This window comes from Lissotriton helveticus, chromosome 2_1 (assembly GCF_964261635.1).
Source record: "Lissotriton helveticus chromosome 2_1, aLisHel1.1, whole genome shotgun sequence".
Classification (NCBI taxonomy): Eukaryota; Metazoa; Chordata; class Amphibia; order Caudata; family Salamandridae; genus Lissotriton; species Lissotriton helveticus.
Window position 1 is genome coordinate 959,352,099 of NC_136059.1, and position 18,382 is coordinate 959,370,480.

General features: G+C 48.8%; 1 protein-coding gene across 3 annotated transcripts in view; it reads left to right on the forward strand.

The window, feature by feature from the left end:
• TUT7 (terminal uridylyl transferase 7) overlaps positions 1 to 18,382 on the forward strand; it is a 1,540,394-nt gene that overhangs the window by 233,879 nt on the left and 1,288,133 nt on the right. For all 3 annotated transcript variants that reach the window (XM_078675707.1, XM_078675708.1, XM_078675706.1), the window contains exons 4-5: positions 7,605 to 7,782; positions 11,901 to 11,989. In XM_078675707.1, the coding sequence (XP_078531833.1) occupies positions 7,605 to 7,782; positions 11,901 to 11,989 (267 nt within the window). The remainder of the gene's footprint in view (positions 1 to 7,604; positions 7,783 to 11,900; positions 11,990 to 18,382) is intronic.

The window sequence follows — 18,382 nt, forward strand, 5'->3', positions numbered from 1 at the left end:
CGGAGATTGCAGTGGAACAAAGTAGAATAGAGTGCAGTGGGCCAGAGTAGGTCGGCCTAGAGTGCATTGGTTTTCAGTAAGATGGTGTAGAGTGCAGAGGTTGGAGGAGATTGGCATAGACTGCAGTGGCATAGTGTAGAGTGGTGCAAAGTGGAGTGGCGCACAGTGGAGTAAAGTGCAGGGGCTTAGAGTGCAGTGGTGTAGAGTGGAATGAAGTGGTGTATAGTGGAGTGAGTGGCAAAACACAAATCTAACGGTAAATAATGGGTGGAAGGCATTCTAAGGTCAGCTTTCAGAATGACCCTAATATGTCTTTGCAAACCGACAACTGCACTGTCTGTTAGGCTTAAACCTAAAAATGTAGAGAGTTTCTGTTCCCTCTCCCTTAATAATGTAGCTCTTGAGTATTTGCACTATTAAATCAGGGTTCTCCTTGCATCCCTTACCTCCCCTGTCCAATTGCACAAATGTCTTGAGAATGGTGTGCATATGATTTGTCTCACTCTTAATTTCTCTATTATCTCATTTGTGGATGCAACTGGTTTTTCTCATTCTCCCTCCAAAACGTGCTCATTCCTGTGCCTCTCCCCACTTTGCTGAGTTTTGCTGCATTGTTGCTTGCCTGTCCATTGCCTTGCTATTTTGTTTTGATTGATTGGACCAATGGATTGTATTGCTGTCTTGGCAAAGGGCTATGTGGTTGAGTCCAGAGACTGGGAACACGGAACTGGGGCAGTCAGGCGCATTCCATATTCCCGTGGGAGATAATGTGCCGGCCTCTATACTTGATTACACATAGTTTGATTCTCTGCAAATCACTTCACCCCCCCTGTGCCTAAGAAAAGAAAAATGTGAAGTGTAAGGCATGACTTTTATTTGTGTAATCCCCACTTAATGTTCATGATCTTGTAGGTTGTCTCAATACTTTATGTAATGCACAGTGCACCGTTGCTTTCTAGCTATGTTTGCACTGTATAAATACCAATACATACAGATGTGTGGATGCTGAAAGTAGCAGTCTAGTGATGCTGCATTGCCTCCGGGGTTTGCAGGGATGCGTAACTGCGCAAATCGTGAAACAGATTGCTAAACTGTAGAAACTCGTCAGAGGATAATAAAAGATATGGTGAGGTCCTTTCTAATGTTACCAAGTATGCCCGCTAGGTAATGCCCCCGATGCTTAAACCGATGCGGGGCTCCTCATCATCTTTGGGAAGTTGGAGAACGGTCGCACAAAGTCAGTGAGATGGTGTTTTCAAGGACGTTTAGGAGAATCATCTATCCACATAAAGACGGAATTAGGGATTTGCAGGCAATAACTGTTGAGGAAAAGTAATGAACAGCTGCTGTGAATGTGATAATTGATGGTAAAGGCTAAAAAAGTTGTTTAGTAGCTAAGTTTTACAACATGTGGAGCGCCTGCAGTAACTGAATTATCAAATTTGTACCTAAGTATGTGAAGCACATAATGTAGTTTTCAAACCATTGACAAAAGATTATGGAGTAAAAATCAAATGGAAGTGGGACCGAGTCTAGTTGACAGTGCCAATGTTGGTGTAAAGGAGAGAATAGGCAGCAGCCGGTGCTGTTTGCCACCTATCCTGGTACCCATGAATTAGGGATTTAGGCAACAAGGGCAATGCAATTCTTTAGGGGATTGGTATATTTTATAATTTTCATGTTTTTAATACTCCAAATTTACCCTGGACATGAATATTTTGGGTGTGTGGCACACATGCTACGAACATATATATAAATTAATGAGTTACAATTAGAGGAAGTTCAGGTGCTCCTTTCAAAAGGAGCCCTAAAGCCAGTTCCCCCGCAACACCAGGGAAAGGGTGTCTATTCCCTTCACTTCCTCATCCCCTAAAAGGACATATCCTGCAGGCCAATCCTCGATCTTCTCCCTCTCAACATGAACACACAACAGGATGTCACCCTTCTACTGCAAGGCAACTTCATGGCCACCCTGGACTTGAAGTATGCCTTCTTTTACGTCCTGATTCACCCAGCTCTTAGAAGTTACCTTAGCTTCATGGTAAGTGGTCAACATGACCAGTTCAATGTACTAGCCTTTGGAGTTACCTCTGCTCCAAGGATCCTCACCAAATGTCTGGCTGTGGTGGCCGCTCACCTAAGGAGGAAAAGAATCCGCGTTTCCTTTTCCTTAACTACTGCCTGATAAAGAGTGCAACCTCAGGACACCCTCGCGCCGCACGGCCCTCCAGCTGCGTGTGTGCCCCCGCGCTGCTGCTCGTTGTGCCGTTTTGCCGTTGTTCACTCCTGTGCCCTGATTATTGCTTACTTTTGCAGTTAACCTCTGTTGTATTTTGTTAACCTGTACCTCTGTTACTTGGTTCGTTGCCTCCCCTGGTGTGACCCCCGCTCCCCGCCGCCGTGACATCGCGGCCCGCCCCCTTTTCTTCTGTGTCCTCCCCGCTCCCACCTGCCCCTCCCTTCCACTTCGCCTTAAATGGAGACCGCGCGGCGCAGGTGAGTGTGACCTGTCCTTAGGACAACCCCGCGCCACACGGCCCTCCAGCTGTCTGTGCCCCCTCGCTGCTGCTCGTTGTGCCGTTTTGCCATTTTCCCTCCTGTGCCCTGATTATTGCTTACTTTTGCAGTTACCTCTGTTGTATTTTGTTAACCTGTACCTCTGTTACTTGGTTCGTTGCCTCCCCTGGTGTGACCCCCGCTCCCCGCCGCCGTGACATCGTGGCCCGCCCCCTTTTCTTCTGTGTCCTCCCCGCTCCCGCCTCCCAGCTGCCCCTCCCTCCCACTTGGCCTTAAATGGAGACCGCGCGGCACAGGTGAGTGTGACCTGTCCTCAGGATACCCCCGCGCCGCACGGCCCTCCAGCTGTGTCTGTGCCCCCTCGCTGCTGCTCGTTGTGCCGTTTTTCCGTTTTTCCCTCCTGTGCCCTGATTATTGCTTACTTTTGCAGTTAACCTCTGTTGTATTTTGTTAACCTGTACCTCTGTTACTTGGTTCGTTGCCTCCCCTGGTGTGACCCCCGCTCCCCGCCGCCGTGACATCGCGGCCCGCCCCCTTTTCTTCTGTGTCCTCCCCGCTCCCAGCTGCCCCTCCCTTCCACTTCGCCTTAAATGGAGACCGCGCGGCGCAGGTGAGTGTGACCTGTCCTCAGGATACCTCCGCGCCACACGGCCCTCCAGCTGTGTCTGTGCCCCCTCGCTGCTGCTCGTTGTGCCGTTTTGCCGTTTTTCCCTCCTGTGCCCTGATTATTGCTTACTTTTGCAGTTACCTCTGTTGTATTTTGTTAACCTGTACCTCTGTTACTTGGTTCGTTGCCTCCCCTGGTGTGACCCCCCCCGCTCCCCACCGCCGTGACATCGCGGCCCCGCCCCCTTTTCTTCTGTGTCCTCCCCGCTCCCAGCTGCCCCTCCCTCCCACTTCGCCTTAAATGGAGCCCGCGCGGACGCGCAGCGGGCGCGCCGATTGTGCGCCGAAGGCAAGCCCGTCTGCGCCGAAGGCAAGCCCGTCTGCGCCGAAGGCAAGCCCGTCTGCGCCTGGACCGCGCCCAGCGCCAGGACCCCTGGCCCCCGCCAGACCACACGACGGACCTACATCGCCGCCACCCTCAACGCCGGCCGGAACCCCGCCTGCTACCAAGCCGCCCCGAAACGCACCCACGGACCCTTCGCCTGCCAAGCCTGTCGATTCACCTGCCTCCGGACCTGCACCGCACCCGCCAAGCCGATCACCAGCAGCAACCACCTCAACTGCATCCTGCTCAACACCTGCTCCGTCCACAGACACGACGTTGAACTCTGGAACCTGCTCGACACAACATCACCAGACGTCGCCTTTCTCACGGAAACCTGGATGAACGCCTCCTCAGCGCCCGGCATTGCCATCGCCATCCCGGACTGATACAAGATCACCCGGAAGGACCGCGTCAACCAGACTGGAGGAGGCATCGCCATCGTACACAAGAACACCATCCGCATGACGACCACCTCCGACGACACCCTCACCGCCCCGAACACCTCCACTTCCAGATATACACCGACCCCAAGACGACCCTCAGAGGCACCCTCATCTACAGACCCCCGGGACCACGCACACAATTCAGCGAAGACATCGCAGACTTCATCAGCCTTCACGCCCTCCCCTCTGCTGACTACATCCTCCTATTGGACCTCAACTTCCACCTGGAGAACAACAACGACAGCAACACCGCTGCCCTGCTGGACAACCTCGCCAACCTCGGACTCAAGCAACTGGTGAACACCCCCACCCACTACGCCGGCCACACGCTTGACCCAGTCTTCTCCTCCAGCAAATACATCTCCTTCAGCCACTCCACTGGACTTAATTGGACTGACCACAGCTGCGTCCACTTCAGCTTCAGAAGGACCACGACCCACCACCACCCGCAACAGGTTCCTCGCAGGAGCTGGAACAAGATCTGCGCCGACCAGCTCACCACCTCCCTCAGCCAGAACCCACCCGCCAGCACAACGGACCGCAGACGACCTCGCACCACTGAAGACCCCTCCCAGCAGACCCGGCAGCAAGAAAGCCTCTTGGTTCACCGACGAACTTAAGAACTCCAAGAAGAACTATCGCACCCTCGAGAGAGCCTGGCGCAACGACCAGACCACAGACAACATGACTGCCCTCAAGCACGCCACCCGCAAACACCACCAGCTGATCCGCACCACCAAGAAGACCGCATTCAAAGAACGACTGAACAACAACGCCCACAACAGCAAGGAACTCTTCAGCATCGTCAAAGAGCTCTCCAACCCCAGCTCCGGAAACAACGACATCACTCCCTCGCAAGACCCCTGCGACTCACTCGCCTCGTTCTTCCACAGCAAGATCGCCGACATACACAACAGCTTCGGCGCACAGACCACGCACCCAACCTCCGAACCAACACCCCCCACCACCACCCTCTGCGCCTGGACCACAGTCAGCACCGAAGACACCACCCGCACGATGAACACCATCCACTCCGGATCACCAACCGACCCCTGCCCCCACCACGTCTTCAACAAGGCCGATTCCATCATCGCACCCCAACTCCGGGACATCATCAACACCTCCTTCAACACCGCCACCTTCCCGGAGAGCTGGAAGCACGCTGAGCTCAGCGCCCTCCTGAAGAAACCAACTGCAGACCCCACCGACCTCAAAAACGTCCGCCCCATCTCGCTCCTCCCTTTTCCCGCCAAAGTCATCGAGAAGACCGTCAACAGACAGCTTGCCGCCTTCCTCGAGACGAACGGATCCCTCGACCACTCGCAGTCCGGTTTCTGAGCCAACCACAGCACCGAGACCGCCCTCATCGCAGCCACTGAAGACATCAGATCCCTGCTCGACAACGGGGAAACAGCAGTCCTCATCCTCCTGGACCTCTCCGCAGCGTTCGACACGGTCTGTCACCGCACCCTAGTGCAGCGCCTCAGCAACATCGGAATCCAAGACAGGGCACTGGAGTGGATCATCTCGTTCCTCCCAGGAAGAACCCAGAGAGTTCGCCTCCCCCCATTCAGATCCGAGGCCACCGAAGTCATCTGTGGCGTACCACAAGGATCATCACTTAGCCCCACCCTCTTCAACGTCTACATGAGCCCCCTCGCAGCCATCTCACGCCAACACAACCTCAACATCATCTCCTACGCCGACGACACCCAGCTGATCCTCTCCCTCACCAAAGACCCCGCCACCGCCAGAACCAGCCTACACGAAGGGATGAAAGACGTCGCCGAGTGGATGAAGAACAGCCGCCTGAAACTGAACTCGGACAAGACGGAAGTCCTCATCCTGGGATCATCGCCCTCTGCCTGGGACGACTCCTGGTGGCCCCCTGCCCTGGGCACCACTCCCAAGCCAACCGACCACGCACGTAACCTGGGCTTCATCCTGGACTCCTCCCTCTCGATGACCAGACAAGTCAACGCCGTCTCATCATCATGCTTCAACACCCTACGCATGCTCCGAAAGATCTTCCGGTGGATCCCCACCGAAACCAGGAAGACGGTCACGCAGGCACTCGTCACCAGCCGACTGGACTACGGAAACACCCTCTACGCCGGAACCACAGCCAAACTTCAGAAAAGACTCCAGCGCATCCAGAACACCTCTGCACGACTCGTCCTGGACATCCCTCGACACAGCCACATCTCCGGCCACCTGAGAGACCTGCACTGGCTCCCCGTCAGCAAGAGGATCACGTTCAGACTCCTCACCTACGCACACAAGGCCCTCCACGACCTGGGCCCCAAGTACCTCAACAACCGCCTGACGTTCTACACTCCCACCCGCCAGCTACGATCAACCAGCCTCGCTCTCGCCGCCGTTCCATGCATCCGCAGAGCCACCACCGGAGGAAGATCCTTCTCCTACCTGGCAGCCAAGACCTGGAACTCCCTACCCATCCACGTCCGGCTAACCCAGGACCATCTCTCCTTCAGGAAGCAACTCAAGACCTGGCTTTTCGAGCAGTAACGTACCCCCCTCCCCCAGCGCCTTTGAGACCCCTACGGGTGAGTAGCGCACTATACAAATGTTATGATTGATTGATTGATTGATTCGAATGTCTGGCTCAGACCCAGCCCACAGTCTCCCTCCTTCATAGCTCAGGGTTCACTGTAAATGCCACAAAGTCCCACTTGGAGCTTCTGACGGTCCAATCTTCAATCCCGTTGTGGGAAAAGACTTCCCCAGCTCTCAGTGGGTGCAGGCGTTCAAACAACTGCTGCCTCACTTTCAGCCAATCGGTCACCTTTCAGTTTGCACTGGTATGCGCCACTTACGAATGATAACCTTATGCATTGCTATAGTGTCCCATGCTAGGGTATGCGTCCGCTTCAGGAGTGACTCGCCAGCCAGTGTTCACGAGTGGAAGGTCACATGGAAGTTTTAGTGTTGGAAAGGGCCAGCACCAATCGCTTTCAGCAGTCTTGGAACAGCAACACTTTGTTACAAGACAGGCCCTTTGCAGATCCTGTTCCGCAAATGTTACCTCACTTAAAAAGAAAGAAATAAAGTCCCTATCTTTTCTGTGAGCAGCGAAGAAAAAGGGAGAGTAGCTCGAGAAGCTGGGTTACCTGCAACCATTATGGACTTTGATAGATGATTAGTTGTACTACTGTTTTCCCAGTGGTTTTGGGGAAATGAGCTTATTTTGGGCTGCTGTTAAATTAAAGGTGAAGTAAAAAAAAAAGCATAAAGTATCGTCCTTTCTCTTGTCTAGGCATAGAATAATGTGTGAGTCATACATACATGTACACATAGAGGTTTACACAAATACGGACATGCATACACGTGCACAATCCAGCTGCTAAAAATAAGCATTGTCAAAGACAGTAGGTCTGGCTTTAATGTAGTAACACATGGAGACATAGCCATGCATAAATACTGTTTGCATGCATTAGCAGTACTATTTGCTTTTGTCATTGCTGTTTTTCAGTTTTTTTTAAATATCGCTGCGTTGTAATGCAGACACTTGCTGTCTGTATTCACTGTGTTTGTTTCATACTTGTATAGCAAGTTCCTATTTCAGTACTTTGTCCGTTTAAAAAAGTAGATATTTATGCATAATTTCCAGAAATGTGTATTGTTTTATGCAGGAAAAGGAAGAAGAAGAACTACTTATTACCTTGCCTCCACCAACTGCACCTCAAGCAAAAGTAATAGATCTCGCCATTGATAAAATCGTGCAGAGCGTTGGTTTAAGTAATAAAGACTTGGAAGAAAGACTTGGGATTAAAAGCCTAATGGAAAAGCAAGTTCATCAGATTCTACCAGGTATGTACTTAATTTGTGATATTTTGCATACCAATCTTCTACTTTTTTCCCACTTCCATGTTTAAACCAACTGTTTTGTTTTAGAAATATTAGCTGTTGTGCAACACATAAGAGTAGGAAATGGTGCAAGGACATATAAAATACATTATGTCCTAAGGCTTTACTCATACAGGATTAAATTGCATTTACAAAGGCCTGGCTGCCTGTACGGTGATCTCAAGTGCCCCTTATATGACCAAATGGAATTCGACTTGGAGTGCAGGATTTGGAGTGTGTGGTACTGAACAGCACTTAGCAAGAAATATGGGTCCCAGAAACGAAATCCTTTACTTGTACATATAAAGAAAATGCATAAAAAGCACACTCTGTGTGGTACCTTACGTGGGCTATATGCCATGGTGCTGACCCAGAGTGCGAGTGGTGGTAAAGATGTGGGCATTATGCAGATCTGATCTGTATGCTCTGGACCTGTAGAATAGGGCTGACAGTACTGAAAGAAATTGTAGTGCCTACGATGGCTGAGATTCAGGTGACGTATCACCACCTCTCCTTCTGGGATAACACTGGGACCCAATAGCCTCCCTGTGGCATTCTTTTCCAAAATATTAGCTGCAGGTATGACCTCCATCTCCCTAAATTACCGCATTGACCACAGAATGTACTAGTACCTTTCCGAGAGACATACACTGGCCACCATAACGACTATTCTTAAACATAATCAACTCTGGATAGCAGTGCATCTTACTAGCTCATGTCCCTGATCGGTGCTGAACCCAAAATGCTCACCAAGATCCCATTCTTCAATCTGGCTAAGATGATCCATACGCTGGTCCACGAGGACCAACATAGATTTATGCCTGATCTCAAGAAATTGCGTGCTCTGTTCCCAGTTGTCACTGGTTCATACAGCTGATTTCTCCCCTCCTTTTGCCATCATTATCATAGACTAAGGAAAAAGCCTTTTACATGATTATTTATGCCTTTTTGATGCAGGTGCTCCTCAGAATGAACACTGATCCCTGTTTTTGGCCTGTGTAGTTTCCTTGTATGTCGTTCCTAGGCTGCAGGTTAAGGTTACCAATTACTATTAGAATCTTATTTTAGAGAATGAGTAGCGTAACTGGAATGCTCCCTCTTGCTGTTCCTCCTTGTCCTTGCCATTGAGCCTTTGGCTCAGTGGAACAGAAAAAAGCACAGCTGGTTGGGTTTTGATGGCCTAATGGTTCAGAGGATAGAGTATCCCGTTATGTTGATGATATCATGCTTTCTCATTCAGTAACTAAAGCTAATGTGAATGCGGAAGATGTTAGGGGAATATGGAGTTGAGAGTTCCTGACTTAAACCTCAATTTTTGGGCAACAGTGATGATCCCCATTGGAGACTGCCTGTTTGGGGTCAGTGCTGACCCAGCAATACACATTAAGACCGACAACCCGGAGTGCTATGGAACTGTGCACTTTTGTAGTGGTTAGTGAAACGATACAAAAGGGGATGATGGACGGAGCGCTTGAGCAAATCAAACACTCACCCCCAGTCAACAGATCTGGGTTTAATCCATCACCATTGTTTAGCCCACTCAGCCACCCCCAGTTCAGACATGGCCATATGCAAATCAGTCTGACCCTGTGCCTCATGGGAACAGTCCAGCCCGAACTGCCAAGCCATGTCTTCCCTGGACCGGAAACAAGCATCCTGGGATCGCTTTGTTCGCCCTAAGTTGGCAGGGTATGCTCAGACGTGAGTCCCTTGCTCACTTGGCCACTGGATTCAAGATAGCCTGGCTGATGAGGATTATGAATCCGAAGCCGGTCCCAGGATGCTTGTTTCCACACAAATTGCAGAAGGCTTTGGATAGGTATGAACACTTCATGGGGAGCCTTGCTTTACATATAAATATAAAAAAGACATATGTAATGGCAGCAGGCACAGGGAAAAAACGGGTTAAAGATGTTTTCCTCCGTAATCAGAAACTTGAATCAACGGCCCATTATCCCTACTTGGGCATTTTAATAGATGAGAAATTGAATTGGAAAGCTGCGGTTGAGGCAAGAAAACATCTTTTTATGAGAGCCATCACCGCGCTCATAAACTTCTCACAAAGGCTGGGAAAAAGGCCCCCCGTGGAACTGCTAAAAATGTATTGTGCTAAATGCCAGTCAATAGCCCTGTACGGGGCTGGAGTGTGGGGGCATGCCAACATTAGTCCCCTGCAGGTGGCAGAAAATACTTTAAGGTTTCTCTTAGCGGCACCCAAACGAATTTCCACATTAGCTTGCCACATGGAATTGGGGATACCATATTTAGGGGACTTAGTAAAAATCCAACCACTTTTACTTTGGCGACGAATATGGATATCTGAAAAGAACTTAATAACAAAGGAAATCATGGCAGATTGCATGGAATTAGACTACTACTGAAAATTAGTTGGCTCCTCTATGTGAAAAACTTTCTTACCGACTTAGGGTTAGAGTCTTACTATACAACCCCTGAGAAGATTTGTGAAATCTCGAGGAAGGATCTGAAAGCAAGGGCCCTGATGCCCAACATGTAATTGCTGTTCAGATCACCTTGTTAATTCAGCCCTATTTAACATATCAGTTTAAAGTATTCGAGCGACTTCCCTTGACGAGATTTAGATTAAATCTCTTCCATCGTTTAGTAGCATTCCCAACTAGAAACAGCTGGAACTTAATTCTTTTGCCTTGCCCCTGTGATGATGCATCAGAGCAGACGACTATACATACTGTTCTGTTCTGCAAATTTTATCATGTTCATCGGAGACTCTGGTTGTTACCTTTGTTAAAACAGTGGGGTTTTAGGCAATGCCGCCCAGCTATGTTGCAACTGCACTTTTTAGAGTCTGAATGTATTTGTTATCACGTCGTCAATTTTTTAAAATGTATTTTTAAACATAGAACAAATCTGTAGAGTATTCTTCTTACTTATGAATTGGATAATGTTTTATCATTGTACAGACAGTGATCTTCAATGCTAGTGTGGAAAGTTTATTTTTTAAATTGTAATGATCGTGTATTACTTGTTAATATGTTTTTTATCTGATTGTAACACTGCTTTTATGGTTTTCTATTTTGCAAAACCGAATAAAGAAATATATATATATATATATATATATATATATATATATATATATATATATATATATATATATATATATATATACGTTTAGGAATTTAATGATCATATCAAGGTAGAGAAGTAGGATGACTGTTAAGTTTAAAAAATATATATTTTAACAACATTAATGAAGTTTTCAAAATCCGTGTTCCATTTCTCGGTCTACCTTTTGCTAGCTTGGTGTTCCGAATTGCAAAGCACTACTTTGTAGCATTGCAATTCATTGTGAAGTGAGAAAGTTTTCTGCTTCATTTTATGTTAAAATATATAATAGACTTCCATGTTAACCTGAAAGCTGATTGCATAAACTGGATCTTTGGTACCGACAATTTCAAAATTGATGTGGGGAAATTGATTTGCATGTAGTGAGTACACCGTGCATACTGTTATCTTTGTTTTGCTGATTCCACTAAGTTACTGATAGAGACTGAACCTGCAGCGACTTGAAAATGATTTTTATGTCCAATACGCCAAGATCGTTAAGTCCCTCTCCAAGGAGAGAAAAATCAAGAGGAAGACATGTTTGGCAGTTTTCAATGGACTTCTTTAACTAAGATAATAATTCTTAAAGTACAAATGTTGGGAAGCAGTTCTTAAATAAGCGTTCTACAATATCATGTCATCATTTTTTTAAATGTAAATCAAGCTGTTCTTTCATCACCATTAGCTGTTATGTAATTACTCCAAAATGTTGTAATAAGCTCTCGTATTTAATTACCACGATCTTCATTTATTTTCCTTGTGAGACATTTTTCTTCTCTAAGGGGACAGTTTAAAAAAAAAAAGGTATGTATCATTTTGCTAACATTTTTTAATGTCCAGACAATTCCTGTGGAAAATTTTGTCGGTGTGTACTGCAATATGAGGGGTTCATGAAGGTGGTTCTGAAAATGATGAATCTTTAGATAAATAGTTTGAGTATAATTTTTTAAATCGTAAATTGAATGTAGAGCACTGTTTTCAGCTTGTGTTTTCCTTTGAAGGTTCTTCACTAAGGCTCTACGGATCCTCCAGTACAAGATTTGGCTTCAAACAATCTGACTTAAACATAGACATCCAAATTCCAGAGAGTGTAAGTAGTAGATGTTTGACTTTTCACGTAAGTAATAGATGTTTGACTTCGTCACACAAGAGTTTGATATTGGAAAGCTATTTTTTACAATCCATTGTGCATTATCCTCTGTTGCCAACTGTAACCTATGTATAGGAATGAGTGGGCCTTACAACATTTAGAGCCAGGGCATATTTTACTCTTTTTATCAACTATGTTCTAGGAGTAAAGAATAACTTTATTTGCTGCTCTTATGATATTCAATATACATTCTACTTATCTTTAAGTAATAAGACATTGAACGCTCCTTGCTGGTTCTTTAACATAATGAGCATGACTTGATCTGTGAGTGAAATCTTCCATTTAAAGATGGTGATACAGAGTCTGTTAATGTTTTTGTATGGTGATAATGTATTAAAATCCTTGAATCTTTCCTTTTTAGGTCTCGCCTGAGCCAGCTTATGCGCTGCTCTGGCGAGACTTTTAGTAAGTGGGCTAAAGAAAATGCTACCACACGCTTTGCTTGCGGTGGCCTAGAGCTTGCGGTTACGCGCGCGGGCGCGTGCTTACGAGCACAGGCGGCATCTCGTGGGCACCCTTACAGCCCACGATCACTTTCACTTTCGCGGTCGCGTCACTTTCACGGCCACGCGTCCAATGTTTGTTTTTTTTTTTTTTACTTTTAGCACGCCTGACTGCAAGCATTGTGAGGTGTTCCTGACGAAGACTGGTTTTCAACCAGCAGAAAGAAGGTATAACAGGAGCGATTGAACTAAAACACAAGCACCTCCAAATTTCTATGCAAAGGCGTTAGTTAACACAGGGCGCAACACTTTGCTGAAATCTTTACAAGCAGTACCTTCTCTTGCTGAGTAGTGTATTTCCACCATGCAAAACAAGTCGGCTGCAGCGGTGTGTTTTTCTTGGCTTGCTCTGCTGCCAAGTGGAATATGGAGCATTTACCCCCTACAGGCACCAACACTCCTCTTCTGCTCAGTAGCGTATGTTCGAATAGTTGAAGCCTCATTACTATGCTTCGGCTGTTAGCTTTATGGACATTTCAGCTTTTCTTTTTATTCACATTTCTCACTTTTCTTCCCCTGTCCCCTTTCTTCGGCGCCCCCCCCCCCCCCAAAAAACCCACCAGATGACATGTTTTACATTTGTGGCCAGATTGCATAAAAGCTTAAACTTTTGCTGCAAAGTCACTCCTGCAATTAAGAGTTGGTAGTATTATGTTTTTTAAGGATGTACCCCACTGTGCTGGGTATTGGAGCCCCCCTCTCTGTCAGGCCATTTCACAGTACTATCATGGCGCCATGGAGAGGCGCTAATTGGATTTGTTGTCACCTCTCGAGGCTGCCAGGGGCACACGTCTGCTCTGGTTACAGATGAAGACATCACGGTGACAGGCTCAGAGCTGACCCAGCTGGCATCACAGGCCCACTAATAGAGCCATGTTGATTTAATGTCCAAGCGGAGAGGGCAAGCTGTTCATGTTTTCCGTTACAAACAAAGCAGGGACGTGCGATGGCCTGTGGGTAGTATTTTTTTGTGGATGAGTAAATGCTCTTCTGGGCCTCTCTGGTCTCACCAAATCAGGGTTTCATGGCCTTCAACAGTCTCACCCAAAGATGACACCTTTGACACAAGCCTACCTCAGCCGTACTCATTCTCGTAAGGGAAAACAACCAATTGCTACATGTATTCTTTTATCTTACCTGAGTACTTTTGGACAAATACTGTTTGAGTTAAAATTACTTACATCCGAAAAAGTGGTGTTGCTCCAGTTTATTCTTTCGATTGATGTGGCACGTACTGCAACTCTCGTTTTATGATCCTTGGTTGATTAATTGAGAACGGCAATATTTTAATACATTAGCCTTACATGGAGAAATTAGCATTATGATTAACATTCAGTAGGGGTTTGCTTCCTCACCCTCGCGCCACTTAAGTCGCCCTTGTAGGCCTTTGCTCTCACCCGAGTCTCGTGCCCAACTAAGGAAAAGAAAGAACTTCTTTGTGCGCAGCTTGCACTAATGAACAGCAGTTCAGGTGTTATTCCGTTGGAGTAATAAATATCTTGCGGCTGCCAACGATGTTTCGTAGAACTGTTTGGAAGAATAGTGCCGGAGCAGTTTTGGGTGCGCGACAAAATACCTCCCCGAATGTTCATTGAGAAGTCCACCCAGGTGAAGGTGAGATTGTTCAATCTGTCCTCACTATTGCGTTTGAAATTCTCTGATATCCCCAAATGAAATGAGTGACTTTCGTATCACCTCTTTTTCCAGTCAACAGTATTAAACATACTCCTAACTCTGCAAATGCTTAGGTGAAGAAACATTTGACCTTTAAAACACGAGACCAGCAGTCAGCAGAAATCCCGAGGTTCCCAAACCATGAATTAGTAGATCACTCTGGCCTCAATGTTTTAAAAGTTTTTGTGGAACTTGTTGTTTTGCATTATAATGGTAAAATTCAAACTACATGAACCAGAATGACAAGACTAAAATAAGGTCTGAAAAAACCTACTCACATCGGCCAAGGAAGTACTTAAGAGCCCTGTCTGAGCATGAAATGGGAAGTATAGGCCTAAGAAAACACCCATTCAAAACTATCCTTTTTAGGTGCAGAGACCGCGACAACGGAGTCGGAGAAGGAATCGCCATTGTCCACAAGAACAGCATCAGGGTCTCGACTAGCACCGTGGACGCGCTAAGCACCGCCGAACACATGCATTTCCAGTTCCACACAGACCTTAATTCCACCCTCCGAGGCACCCTCGTCTATTGACCCCCCTCCAGACCCCGCCCCCAGTTCAGCGACTCCATCACCGACTTGATCAGCCCGCACGCCCTGACCTCCACCGACTACATCCTCCTCGGAGACCTGAACTTTCAACTTGAGAACAACAATGACAACAACTCCACAACCCTGATCGATAACCTCGCCAACCTCGGACTGAAGCAACTCGTCACAACGCCCACCCACTCCCTCGGCCACACGCTCGACCCCGTCTTCTCCTCAAGCCCGTACGTCTCCATCAGCCACACCACCGAACTCCTCTGGACCGACCACCGCTGCTTCCACTTCGCCTTCCAGAAACTCACCACACACCACCGCACCCAACAGATCCACCGCCGCTGCTGGAGCAAAATTATCGAAGACCAACTACACGCAAATCTCGCTCTCAGCCCACCCACCGAACCCTCCAACACCGATGCTGCCCACAGCCTCAGATGCTGGATCGAGGACTGCGCCAACACCCTCGCCCACTGAAGAACCCCCCCACGGAGACACCAGCAAGAGGGCCAGCTGGTTCACTCCAGAACTCCTAGCCTCCAAGCAAGCCTGCCGGAAACTAGAGAAGAAATTGCACAGTGAACAAACTCCGGACAGCCACGAAGCACACAAGGACGCTATCCGCAACCAACACCACCTCATCAGGGCGGCCAAGAGGACCTCCTTCAAAGACCGCCTCGACAACAACGCAAACAATAGCAAGGAGCTCTTCAATATCGTGAAGGAACTCTCCAACCCCAGCTCCAACACCAATGACATTCCGCCGTCGCAAGCCCTGTGCGGCTCCCTCACCACCTTCTACCACCGCAAAAATAGCAGACATGCACAACAGCTTCAACACCCAGACAGCCCCAACAGACAGTAACACAACAGACCCTCCGTACACCATCGTCCATGACCCCCTGCTAGCCTGGGCCAGCGTGAGCCTCGATGAGACCATCAAGACCATGCGCTCAATCCACTCCCGCTCTCCGTCAGACCCATTCCCGCACCACGTCTTCAACAGAGCAAGCAGCTCCATCGCATCCCACCTGCGCAACGTCATCAATCTCTCCCTCGAGACCGCAACCTTCCCAGAGAGCTGGAAACACGCTGAGATCAACGCTCTACTCAAAAAACCTAAGGCAGACCCAAGAGACCTCAAGAACTTCCGGCCCATCTCTCTGCTCCCCTTCGCGGCCAAGGTCATCGAGAAAACAGTCAACAGACAGCTAACCATATACCTCGAAGTAAACAGAATCCTGGACCCTTCCCAGTCAGGGTTCCGCAGCAACCACTGCACCAAGACTGCCCTCATCGCCGCCACCGACGCCATCAGGGCCCTGCTGGACAACGGCGAGACCGCAGCACTCATCCTCCTAGACCTCTGCCACCGTCTGCCACCGCACACTACGCGCACACCTCCACGTCGCAGGGATCCGAGACAAAGCTTTGGATTGGACCACCTCCTTCCTCTCTGGCAGAACCCAGAGCGTCCGCCTCCCCCCATTCCGTTCCAAAGCCTCCAAGATCATCTGCGGCGTATCCCTGGGATCCTCCCTCAGCCGACGCTGTTCAACATTTACATGGTCCCGCTCGCACATGTAGCCCGACAGCACGACCTCAACATAATCTCCTACGCCGACGACAATCAGCTGATCCTCTCCCTCACCAAGGACCCTATCATCGCCAAAGCCAACCTCCACGAAGGAATGAAGGCTGTCGCCGACTGGATGAAGACTAGCCGTCTGAAGCTGAACTCGTGACAAGACGGAGGTCCTCATCCTCCGCTCCAACCAGTCAGCCTGGGACGACTCCTGGTGGCCGATGGCACTGGGGGCAACCCCGACACCCACCGACCACGCACGCAACCTGTGAATCATCCTCGACTCAACGCTCTCAATGACCAAGCAAGTCAACGCCGTCTCCTCCTCCTGCTTCAACACCCTTTGCATGCTCCGCAAGATCTACAGATGGTTCCCGACAGATACAAGAAAGACAGTCACCCAGGCCCTCGTCAGCAGCAGACTCGACTACGGAAACGCCCTCTGTAGGAGAGTGGGGCGTGAAATCCTATGGTCACCCCAGATTTTTGCTTTTTGCTTCACTGGTTTACGACTTTCCCTGGCTGTGGGCCTGCTAATCAGACCCACAGCCTAGCTGTTCTCTCTCTAAATTGACAACCATGTACCTTAGGTGCATTTACCAATTGGTACTGGGCCACCTTATCAGTCCCTGTACAGTGTACTATAGGTACCCAGGGCATAGGTGTACCCAGGGCCTATCAGGGGCTGAAGCATGTATTATGCCACCCCTGGCTGGCCATCTAAAACAGACACAACTGGCTGCACGACAGCTGGGGCACGGTGGTGTAATCACCCTTTGCTGTAGATATAGTATGCCTATATCTAAACCTAAAATGGACACATATATTCCTATCAGTCACTCCTATGGCAGGCCTTATCAATCCTGAAGGCAGAGTGCTTGGAATTATGTGAGATGGAGCTCTGGCATGAGCTGTGCCCGTTTGCAGCTTGCGGAACCAAGTCCTAATAGCTGTTCCATGATAACGCTATACCATATACTCTTAAGTGCATTATAATCCTCGCGGTTAAATGCTAACTCTGGTATAACATTATCAAAACATGTCGAGTAAGGTGTCATACGAATTGGAATACTACCCCCTCTCCAATTCTGGCGACGGGGGTAGCATTCCACCCTTCTAGAGGGACACGACATGTATGTAACTGAGAACCCCGGTTAAAGTTAACTCGAGCCTTGGCATCACAAAATGGATGCCACCACCACAGACACAAGTCTGACCTCCTGCTGCTGGGAGTCCTTCCAGCGAGGGAGGCTTGGACAAAGGGTTTCCTGCCTTGGGAGGTGCTAGCACCACCCCAGACAGGATTTTGTGTATTGGGTAGGACAGGCGTGAAAGGAATGAGACATGCCTGGGGCACACAAGGTGTCCTGTGCATACTCCGGCTCAAACCAGTTGCTGGGGCATCCCTGCCCGTGCTCTGGCGCGAAACCGGACAAAGGATAGGGGGTGTAGCCACCCCCCTTCCTGGTCCCACCCAGGGGAGGGACCTAGTCAGTAGTGCAGCCCCCTTTAGGAGAATAAAGGTAGGAGCTGGTCCCATTCCAAATTAGATTATCCTGAACAACTTTACAAGAAGAAACTCTGGACTTCGACGTTCTGCTCCACAGAAGACTGAAGAATCTCCCTTGTGGGCAAGGAGTGTCCACCCTGCCCAAGCAGGCACCATCAAGCGTCCAGCAGCTTCACTTTGTCGTCTTCCCTCGAGGATCGAGACTTCAGAGCCCGACGAGACCTGGATTCCCAGACCTCTCCGACCTCTACCTACATCTGCAGCACAGCTGAGATCCGTGGGTGCGACGAGACACGTGGGACCGGCCATCTTGAAAGAACCTGCACTTCGCTTTCAGCACGACTCCCGAGGTAAACTCGACCAAGTGCTTTGGGGACTGAGAAGCCCCAGCCCCGAGCAGCTCCTGCACCGAAGACCAGCCCTTCAGCATCCACGAGATCTGCGTGGGGCCCTTCTGCTTGTTTGCTGCTTGACGCGTTGTCTGGTCACTTGCCGGCTGGCTAGTGGCCTCCTAGAC